This window comes from Micrasema longulum, unplaced genomic scaffold, assembly GCF_059751315.1.
Source record: "Micrasema longulum isolate JH-2025_06_02 unplaced genomic scaffold, ASM5975131v1 h1tg001610l, whole genome shotgun sequence".
In the NCBI taxonomy this organism is placed as follows: Eukaryota; Metazoa; Arthropoda; class Insecta; order Trichoptera; family Brachycentridae; genus Micrasema; species Micrasema longulum.
The window spans coordinates 77,569-89,865 of record NW_028278791.1 but is presented as its reverse complement, the minus strand read 5'-3'; the positions used below and the strand labels follow the sequence as shown (position 1 = coordinate 89,865).

Genomic DNA, 12,297 nt, shown 5'->3' with positions numbered 1-12,297 from the left:
TTAGAATCGAAACCAAAACGCCTGCTTGTGTCATGAAAGTGTGTGAAAACTTTTCGTATAAACATTGTAAAAAGGATTGTGTAACTTTTCATAGGTAAATATTTGTTCATGAGTGATTAACAAAGTGTATATACGGTTTTCTCCATGCTATAATTTGGGCAGCCATCTTGTTAAAAACCAAAGAAAAGTAGGTGAAAATGACAAAAAAAATCACATGCGCTCTCTCCAATATGGACGCGATCCCCACCATTCCCCCAGCGCCCTTGATCAGCATTGAAAAGCCGACAACAGGCGGATAGCAAAACTGCACATATGCCAGCGCATGTGCCAACTCTACCAACCACAAATACCCCCTCTACACGTTTGCCAACATATTCACAAACACATAGGCTAGCGTGTAGAGGCATTTTAACGTGTTCCATAAAATTGTGAAGCCTATATGAGAGCCTGCTATAACTAGTTTAGTTGTAATAATAATAAATACATTTAAAAAAATAAATAAATTTATTAATTATGCAACAAAACTTATTTTTTAATGGCAGTACACATAATAGTATCTAGATATAATGTTATACTTTCAATCGCAGAAGTTTTTGTATTATCTAAAACGAGCATGTTAATCCATGTTTGATAAATTGATTAAATCACAGTTATATCAATTGACATCAAATAAATAATTCTTATGAAAATTGAAATTAATAGTTTCTTAGTCCAAAGTTTATTTTATTTGATTATCTATTTAATATGAAAAGATGCACAGTTAAATACGCACATGGTAAATCAAAATTTGTAGCCATCCACAGAAAAAAAGAATGTATATAGGGTTAATGAAAAAATCAAGCATCTGCAAAAATATAGTGAGGTGTAAATATTTTCAATCTATTTAAACCAGATTTATATTAACATTTAGTTTTATTATCATTCTCGTAGTTGCTATTTTGGTGGTATTAGATACTCTATTTTATAGAAATTGACCGATATACAAAAAAATACATGTAATATTTTTCGTAAAATATAAAACAAGTTTTTAAAAAACCCTTTAAAAATAGTTTTTGGTTATTAACTTATACCTACCAGAGATGGGTCTGATTAGACTCAGTAGTATTTTGATTAAGTAAAAGTTTATTTTAAACATTATTTTTCTTCAATCTTATCATTCTTCAAAAAAATACTTTCAAATTCAGATATAAATGAAAATTATTGGATAATATTCAAATGAACCTTGGACCTCCGATCCATGAGTCCATGACACTAGCCACGGGATTACAACTGGGTTTAAAATGAAAATTTTAATGAGTAAATAAAGATTTTATTAAGTACATTATATATTAGTAATTACTAGATATTGTATTAGACTATGTTTTCCATAGAACTAAATAAAAATAATGGTAAATAAAAAAATAACAAATAATCGTTAGATCTTTGATTCTTTAAGAAAAAAATATTTTTCTTGTTCTTCAGCCTTTTGTCCTCCACTGTCGGATATAGGCCTTTTCCATATCCTTTCATTTTTTTGGTCGGTTGCTGTTTGGAGCCAATTTTTACCCCCCACAGCAGCTATGTCATAGGACCATCTTTTTTTGAGGTCTTCCGATGCCTAGCTTATTCTTCCAAGATCTCCATCTTAAAATTTTAGGGGTCCATCTTGTGGGCTCTTGTCTCGCAACATGTCCTGCCCATTTCCACTTCAGTTTTACTACGGGATCCATGATATCCGCTATTCTGGTTCTGTTCCTAATTTCCTCATTTCTAATCGTCTCTTAGGCTTATACCGAGCATGGATTTTTCCATGGATCACTGTGTGAATTTGAGCTTTTCTACATTTCTTTTTGTGAGAGCCATGGTCTCTAATGCATATGTAGTCACATACACAAGAAAAAATACTGATTTGAAATTAGTTTAAACAGTAAAATTTTATCTTACAAAATAATTTGTGTATGGATGAAAATATTTCCCTGAAATAATTTCAATGGTCGTTTAAAAAAAAACATATTTGAGAATGTTAATTTTATTTAGTGAAACCAAAAATGTTGACGACCATTGAAGTGTCTCTATTGGATGCTAATCACGTGCGCAGTGTGTGATTTGCGAGCGGTTAGAGGCTAGTAGAAGTAGATAGCGGACAGCCGTGTTAGGTGGTGGGATGCGTGCATCAAGAAAGTTTCCGAAAGATTTTGGTGGGCTCGGATATTTTAAATTATGATCAACTATCAATAAAAAAAAACATTGAAAAATCATAAAAAACAGAACACAAAACTTTACTACACGCCTTCTTTTGAATCAGAGCAGATTTTTATGATGAAATAATATTTGAAAACCCAACTAGAAAGCGACTTTTGAAACTGAGTCTAATCTGCCCAACACCGTCACGAGCATATATTTTTGAGCCCAAGTCACAGATCGCCAAGAGATGTACTCAGTACGTATCAAAAATTTGTATGCAGACATCCGATTTGAAATTCAAAAATTTAGCCAATGTTTTAACTAATTCAATTTAAACTATTGACATTAGAACACATTATAATTTTTAGTCAATTAATAAATTACCGGAATTAAAAATAAAATAAAAAAACAAATAGTATATAATAGAAATTAAAGACAAGTGATACTAAAATCTGCAAATTTATTATTATTATTTTGAAAAATAATAAGAAAGAGCATTAACCATATTTTACTTAAACCATAAATAAAAAATGAACTCCTACTTTTACTAATAATTTAAAAATTTTATGGTCAATCAATTTTTACTGATAATTAAATGAAAAATGATAGATTGTATCATACATTGGAAGGTTGAATAAAAATATTAGCTCAACACTTAACCAGTAATTATATGAATCGTCTATTTCCAAAACCTGCCATCTCCTTACCGGACCATTTTTGGGAAACATGTTTTTTTCCATATTACCATCCTCTTTCTTGTGAATGCTTAAAAAGGCGACAATAGTACCTATTAAGTAATTATAATCAATGATACACCAAATATTAAGGTTTTAAAATAGCTATAAAGCAAAATAATTTGGCAATGGCGGAAATAGATTCTCACCTTAAATACGCCGGCATTTGGAAGTCATCAAAGTGGAGATGGCGAAGTTTGTTTGAAACATGTTTGCTATTTTGTGCTTTGCTATAGGGTGGATAAAAGGTTATTAAGAATACAAAACGGTTTGAATTTTTTATGACTATTTTTTTTGCACCACAACAGGCCAGGGGGCTAAATTACAGTGGTGAATTACAGCATAGAACACCCGGGCTTGAGAAAAACAACATTTAATTTTTGTGTTCTCACCGGGAATCGATCCCAGAACCCTTTGTGTGTGAGTCAAGCGTCTTAACTACTACATCACAAAGGCCACCACAATTATAATATTGATTGAATTACTGATGCTTCAGGAGAACCTAAACCCGAATTGCCCCTTTTTTAAATCTGCGGGCTTATGCCGTCCTGGAAGGCCGTCAATGACGATCTTTAGACTTTATTCGGCGGAATTAAGGGGCGCTGAATTGACGTGGAAAGAGGCAAAAATGCTGGCTGGCGATAGGGTCTCCTGGAGGCAACAGGTGATGTCCACATGCTCCACTTAGGAGCAGATGTGGAAAATAAGAAGAAGAATTACTGATATTTAAATTGTAATTTCATATTTAATAATTTTATTTTCATTTAGTTACCAATACTATTAATTTATTTTAATAAAAAAAAAACAGTAAAAATGATAAAAACAATATTAAACATACAAATATTTTTATTTTATTTATGGTTTCAAGAACCCATTACACAATTATATTATAAAAATTATAATCGCAACAGTGAATAAATTACAGTATAAGATATATATACAACCTATATGAAATATAATATAACAAAATAATAAAAAATTACAATTCAAAGAAATGAAGAAGTCATCAAAGTCGAAAATAACAAAAAAATTAATATATAAAATCAGTAAAGAATGTAAGTTATTAAAAAAAATCTGAGTAAAAAAAAAATAGTATTCAACTAACGATAAAGAATTTAAAAAACAGTAAGTATTATTTTATCAAAAGAAAAAAATGGAAAATAACCATCTTTTTTTATCAGGAAATATGAAAGAAATAATAAAATTGATTAAAAAAGAATAAAATGTAACTGGGTATTTATGCCGTGCCTTCCTTTAAAAAATTAAAGATGCTTCTCATACGAGTCATTTTTATTTTTAGTAAAATTTTTTTTTTGTTTTCCAGGAAATTAGCTGTTTTTACATTTTTTTATAAATATTTTCAAAAGATGTGTATCATAATAAAAATGTGTGTATTTTTTCATAATCACGCTGATTACCCAATTAGCGGACACTTTGTTGACATTGCGGCGGACCCGAAAGATGTACTTTTATGGGCTAATACTTAAATCTGATTGGCCGCTGAGGATATGGCGTGATATGGAATGATTCGGTGATTGGAAATGGCAGAGTTAGGAATAAACTTCAATATATGAAATGAATTTACAAGGGATTTGGCGAACATAGCTATTAAGTCAGAGGGTCAGGGACATAATATTTCTTTAAAGTTCGTAAATTATCTACTATGATGGAGATGGCCGATATTGGAAGTATACGACTCATATAAAATATGAAAAATAACAATAAAAAGATAAGGCCTAAATCTCAAAAGCCAACTTTTTGTGGCTTGTTAGTGATTGTTCAAAATAAATCAATATACTTAGTAATGTGAGGAACACATTGTTAATTAAATTATATAAAGCATTCTAGTAAAGTATTACATAATTAAATTTAATAATATCCATAAAAATATAAAATAACATCCTTTTAATTAATCCATTTTAAAAAAATAAATATCTATATCAAATGACAAGATAGTGTATAATCATTAGGTGTGCGTAAAAACTCATTCAATGATTATCATTATGATAATAATTGTTTCATTATAAAACACATGTAAATTACAAATATTCAAATGGTACTTTGTTATGTGATTATTCTTTGAAATATTCATCTGAACTCATTTTGGTACAAAGTACTCGTGCGTAATAATGATAATGCTGACTACTGTCAAAAAATTACACAATAAGTAATTCATCACTTTAACGAGATAACCAATGATTATACTGTAAACATATTAATATAAATGACATGTTTCAACAAATAGCAGTAGATTTATAAATATTATAATAGTGAAAAATTTTAAAAAATAAGGCACAAAAATATCACAAACTCAAAAACTGGTTCTCTTTATGAAAACAAAATAGACGAGAAAAACTCTTTTTACACAGTTACTTTTAATATCATAAAAATATGTTATCACAATATATTGTGCAATCATTATAAATATTTAACACATTGTTTGTATTCAACTTTAGATAAGAATGTCAAAGAACACTCAATAAGATTTGTAATTATATAAAAATCACTTCCAAATTGAGATTTTTTTTTTTAATGTTGAAAACTGAGATCAAGAAATGTTCTCTAAGATTATTAATAATAATTAATATATTGGTATAAAATTACTTCAGTTTTTAACTAAAATGAAATTAAAAAACAAATATTTGTAAACATTTTAAAAATAGATTAATAGAAAAATGGTATTAAATATTACTCTACATTATTAATTTATTCCATCATCATGATACAAATATTTTATTTTTTCACTTTTCATTGCAAATTATTTTTTAATGTAGGAAAATCCTTTGTCCGTCTCTGTTTTCTTTTATAATTTTGTCAAAATCACCTACTTTGTGGCAAGATAATTTTTAGTGAAAAAAAATGTACATGTACAAAAAGTCCGCTTACAAGAGAAATGTTATATCGTCAGATTAGTGGGTTTATGTACATTTTAATTAATTGATTAGACCAAAAAATCTAACAAAAAACTATCCATATTTTAAAATGTCATTCTTAACATTGAATTCACACATTTATATAAATATTTTCACTACACTTTAATTGATTGTATGAATGAATATTTTAAAGTACACAACTTTAATTTATACATAATTCTTTGTTCAACAAAAATTACAGATTTTTTAAATATAGTTTAAGTAAGATTTTTTAAGTATAATATTTATTACTTATTTTTTATTTAATCAAAAACGTTTAAAAATGATATATTTTTAATACATACAGATAACATTTTGCTATTTTATACATAACGTTTCTACCATTTGAACGGAGCAGGATGCTTGTGTTTGGAGAGGGAGTTCATTTTTCAATTTTCAACTTCTTAAATTACATAGTTTTTACTCTAATAAAGTAACTTTTCTCTAGATTTAACATATACTTAGGTTTGGCCCTAAATTTTGGACATTCCACTGAATTTTTTTATTTAATTTATTCATTCACAAATAAATAGATTTATTTCAATTATTTATTGTAACTATAATATATCAATTCAATATAAATTAATTTGTCGTTACAATTAAAATGTTTTATTTTGCTAATAAACTGATATTATGATAATTATAAGTAAACTAGCAGGCAACAGACAATTATCGCCAACTGTTACATGGTAGAAAATTCGGTTGATTAGGATCTCGGGCACCTAGAAATATTGCCTCTTTCAGCCTCTCAATTTATTTTTTGTTGTTAGGAGTAATCTTAATGTAATAAATAATAATCTGCTAAAAATAATGCTTCCAAAATTACGCAAAATTTAAATTTATTTAATATCTACACAATAAGATCGGTTAGTAAGCTATTAAAATAGAATAGTACAGAATCTGTAATAATAAGCTGTAGTCAGCTGTTGGGGACTGTTACATGCTAGTAAATTCTGCACTTTGGGCCCTATTAAATCGGCCTTATGGACCTCTCAGTTAATCGGCTCTTTGGGCCTCAGTTAAATAGGATCTCGGATGTACTATGTAAATTATCCATAATACAGATTAAAATCAATATTCATGTATTTGCAATGCGCCCTTGAGGGAATATTTTATAAAAATGGCACTGTATAAATTATCCACAGTAAAAATAATAATAAAAAACATATTTTATTAAGGATGCAACTTAATTATTTTTGCAATCTACAGAATAATTTAATTGAAGGGAAACTACATATTCTCAAATATATTCTAAAAGTCATTAACATTTACTTAGAAAATAATCAATGTTACTCGAAATGTTGATCGAAATGTTAATCGAAAATGTAAATATTAAATGAAAAGAAAATAGAAAATATTACTGTGATACATTTTAAAAAACAAATTATAAGGTAAATATCAATATGGTAATAAAAATACATCTTATTTCTCTTTCGCAGAATGGTGCAGAAAATAAAAATAAGAGATAAATATGAGAGATAGTGATTATTAAAAAATGAACACATGCGTGGGCAGAGAGTAAAAAGGATCAACATATATCGCTAGAAAATTTTAAGTGGAGAGTTTACGATTCGGGATTTTAACATTATCATCAATTCTTAACGGTGACAGAATACGAAGTAAGCAAATGCCCCGACTCAGCAGATAAGGGTTAATACGGGAAGATACTGGAAGAAATTGTACAAAAAATGGACCTTTTGATTTATTTAGGTAATAATGCGACAACAGCAGTGCCTCTGATTAAAAGAATAATTTAATAGATGACATGTATTATCAGATTTTACATAATGCCAATAAAAATACAAATAAATAGTATATCAAGCGCATGTTTAATTAGGTATATTGGTTTTCTCATACATACTTACTTTATATTTTTTAGTTATGCATTTGTATGGGTACATATATATGAATTATTGATATTATGTTAGCAGTTAAAGCAATATACATAATCCACTATAAAAGTACATGGCAGTATCCAGGTATATTCGTGGCAGTATCTTCCAAATCCAACCCAATAACTGTTATATTTATACTTTACATTTTTTTCAAGTTCAAATATTTTTATTTTATTCATAAAATTAAAAATTACAAAAAAGTAAAGAATTATAATTTATGCACCTCTTTTTTATCACAAATATTTAGTATCAACATTTCTAAATCAAATACCAACTTCATACAAGCTCTTTTGTTTTTATTGACATACATTAAATTGAGGTTACCGAGATAAGTAACAAAAATACAACATAAAATAATTGGATACTCTTTTAAGAGGAACTTATATTTCGTCGATATACTGATAAAATCCCCTAAATGACAAAATTTAAGAAAACAACTTAAAAATGCAATTACATACATGTTATTTTTCCAGATTTATTAACTGATAAAATCCTCTAAATTCTGCAAACTCACTGAAAGTTTTATATTTTTAATGTATCCGTTGATAACCATTAATTCCATTTATCAGATTAATTTTTTTCAAAAACTTATCAATTGAAAAAAATTAAAGGAACCAAAATGTATTCAGTCCAAAATGTGTTAAAAAGACTTTTGTTGAGTCAAACATTTAAAATTATTTTTGTCAGTATAGTCAATAATGCATTTAGATGGTTTTATCATTATACTGACGATTTACAATAGTAAATGTGAATACTTTGCAACCCTTAATTATTATTAATCCATAAAAGGTCATTGACTTTTAAATTACTTATTTGAGACAGGAGAATATTATCTCTTTTATAATATAAAAATAAAAAATAAGAACTACCGTAAAACATGTGGTGTGATTTATAAAAGGTAGATACTGGCTTTGATTGATAATAAAAACAATGCTAAAAAATAAGGAGGTGTAATAAAATTTTAAAAAACTACTGGAGAATAATTACATTTCGAAGTTATTGTCATTAGATTTTTATAACACTTGCACAAAATATCATAAATATTAACTAAGTACATATAGTTATAAGGAAATATACACATATATAGTTTGTTAATAAATTGATCTGTGACCTGGATTTTGATATTTTAGATATAATCATAATATAATAATTACCAAGAATCATAATATAATGTACTATTTATCGATTTACGTTACGCATCATATTTTTACATGTTCGGTTATAGTTTAAAATAAGTGTATTAAATTAAATTAATAAATATATTTCAGTCAAAATTGATTATATTGAGCATATGCCTTATGAGACACAAAATATCTACTCATAATCATTTTAAAGACTTATAAACCAGGCTCTTTATTCAAGTTAAAGGACTCGGCTTCCTCAATTGTACCTAATGCGAGTTCGCCATCGATGGTTTTTTTTTCACAGTGTTGTTTTTTTTTGTACGCTTCCGGGCCAATGAGGCTTAAAACTACCGGTAAAAATACAATTCCATGGAATAATCCAAAAACAATTACTAAAAGAAATATTTTAAAGAAAGATTTGAAAATGTAGGTTTTAGATGTACCCAAAACTGACAACGAAAGAAATGTGGAGCCACCTCCGTACAGAACTGCGGCACCAATTGAAGTCACAGTCTGGAAGGCCCTATCCTCACGGGAGCCATGTACCGTGAGAAAGGTGTGACCCATGTGAGCGGCGTAGTCTACACACAAACCCACCGCTAGTTCAAGCCCTACACAAGACACTATATCTACAGTGAGTCCCCAGCGCTGCATCCAACCGCAAACATTGACCAGCGTTAATAACACGCATAAAAATATCCAAAAACACATTTGTAAATCCGTTATTAAAACCACAGTACAAGCCATTACACACATTAGAGCCAATTCCAAGTTGCGTTCTACTTCTACATCAATAATTTCATCAGAGACCCAATTTGCAAATACTTTAGCCCAAACAGTGGAAAATTTATCTCCTGTTGTGAATTTGAAATCTTTTACTATTTGTTTCATTTTATTCATGGCGGGTAAATAAACTGTAGGGCCAGAAAATTTTTTGAAAGTAAAATCTATTGTGGACACGGTGACTGGTGGAGCCGGTTCCCCGCATACAATTTCACCAGAGAAACGAAACCGAGATTGGTATTTAGCTCCTAATGGACTAAATAAAAATTTAGAAAGAAAAACATTCCACTGATCATCAGAAAGAGAAGTGTTTTCAACATCAATATGGAAATTGTTTAATACATAATCCTTAAAAGGAGATGTCCAGGTGTCGATAGTTTGTAAAATATCAGTTTCCTTCTTGAGATTTCTAACTAGTGAAAATATTTTTGGTAGTTCTTGTGTATAATTTATTGCACCTAAATAAACATATCCCTCATTACCTAAATTAGGGTAATACATGTGACGCTTTTCTATGAATCCTTTATAATATGTATTTTCAGGTATAAACCACTCGGGATCGAATCTCTGTTCTAATTTCAATAAGGCGGCAAAACTAAATCCCGTCATAATAATAGTAAAGATAATAATTACAGCTTTAATTGGTCGAGTGAATACTACCTTAGAATAAAATTTGTGAATTAAGACCTGAGATATAGATTTCTCATCAGTATTCTTCGGAGAATAATTTGGATGCTTTATACAAAACAACACGCCATTTCGTTTATCATTCATTCTTCTTATATCCAATACAAAGATAGCGACATAAAATGTAACAGAAAATACAAATATAAAGAAAACTCCTGCTGCTGCGTACAGACAAAAAGCTTGTAGAGAAGGCAAAATTGTAATAGAGCCTACGAGAAAAGCTACAATATCAGTAAAAGAAGTTATCACAATAGAAACACCAGCGTGTTGAAGCATCAATCCAATTTGTTTAGGAAGAGGAAGTTTTCTGTCAGATGGGGTTATTTGTTCCCAACACGCTTTCATCACAAACATATCGTCTATTCCGAGACCCATAAGCAGGAATGGAAGAGACATGTGGACAGGTCCATATGGAATACCCATGACTGAACATAATCCACACGCTACAACTAGTGCCATTCCTACACAGAGAAGACCCATGCTACCCAAAGTTAACTTCATCTCGACCCAGTTAAACTTGGAAAGTATTAACTGAATATAAACAAACATCATAGCAATTCCTATCATTAGCCTGTCAATGTCCTGGAACAAAGTTTCTCCACTTAAATCACCGTAACTTCTTCCTGCTTCGTAATATATGTTCAGATCTATCACATCGTGCGAAACATTGGACATGAGATTCAGAAATTCTCTTTCCCAAGCCAAGGAGGCCTCCGATGCCCACTCTTCAGTTCCGGCTTGATTTCCTGTGTTCTTCATGTCCTCGTGTGTAAAATCCACGTGGACTAACCAAACCAGAAGAAGTGATTTGGCCGACACAATCTTGCCTTCCGCATCCATCTCTACTCCTCCCAGAGAGCTTATGTAATCCATTTCATGGCCCAGTACAGGACTAACGGAGGTTTTATTGATCTTGTCGATAATTTCATTTTCAGTTAAGTTGGAAATTAAGCCAATGTCATATTTCCATAAATCTAACAAACTCTTTTGGAGACATCCCGAGGAAAAACTGCTCAAAATACTGCAGTATAGATACGAGGGTAGATCTTGGCTCGGGTCAAACGTTCGGAGAGAGTTGTTATTGACGGTGAAAAAATCATCATCAAGATTTGATGTTAAAATTTCTGAAGAACTTAAGGGATCTTCATTTAAAGATCTTCTCCTTTTGATGCGTTTCTCGTTTCGAAAGGCCGTACTTATGATTGGTACTTTGAAGCAAACATCATTCCATGTTAAATTAACATTATGTAATTCTGCTTTTATATTTGACACTTTGTAATTCAGTTTTGCTAATTCTGTTAAAACCGTTGGTGTCAATACATTAGGAGCAGTTGCTAAAACGTACTGCGGTCTGTAACCAACGCTGAATTTTTCAAATAACCAATTTGTATCTCTGGCAAAATCAGATTCTGGTGGCACCCAAAGTTTCAATGGGTGTTTCTCTTGATAAAACGTTAGCAAACCTAGAGCACTGATTGCCACTAATAACCAACTCAATACCACCGTCCGCCAGGGATGTAAAGCTACTAAATGTCCCAAATTGTAGAAACATTTTTCAACGCGAGTTACGATAAACATAGTCATTTTATTCCAAAATGATTTTATTGACTCCATTTTTTAATTGTTTACAGTAGGTAACGTATAACTTATTAAATAAAGTAATAATGATTTATATGAATTGAACTACGGCACATGTTAACATTGTCATTATCAACCACAAAACTTTTACATAGTGTTATCAACAAAAGAAAACAAAATACTAAAACCTTCTACGGCGATGTATGGCCAAACACTGCACAAATGACTTGTTATGTAGGTTGCAGGTTACTTTGCCTTGTCAAACTGACAATTGACAGGCATAGATAAATTTTATCTAACATTTTATATAAAATAAGAGTCTATTGAATTTTTGTTACCTACCTTACTTTTACGTTCAGGCCTCGATCATGATGGGAAGATAAAGGCGTCATACCTTCACCTTGACGGTATAGTTGAAGAT

The 12,297-nt window shown here is 29.8% G+C and overlaps 1 protein-coding gene across 1 annotated transcript; it reads right to left on the bottom strand.

Moving 5' to 3' along the window:
- Window positions 1-484: 484 nt before the first annotated feature.
- LOC148274660 (patched domain-containing protein 3-like) lies at window positions 485-12,137 on the bottom strand. The gene has a single exon (XM_088236814.1). It carries the CDS (start codon window positions 11,910-11,912, stop codon window positions 9,042-9,044), a length of 2,871 nt encoding a protein of 956 aa, XP_088092940.1. The 5' UTR covers window positions 11,913-12,137; the 3' UTR covers window positions 485-9,041.
- Window positions 12,138-12,297: the final 160 nt, after the last annotated feature.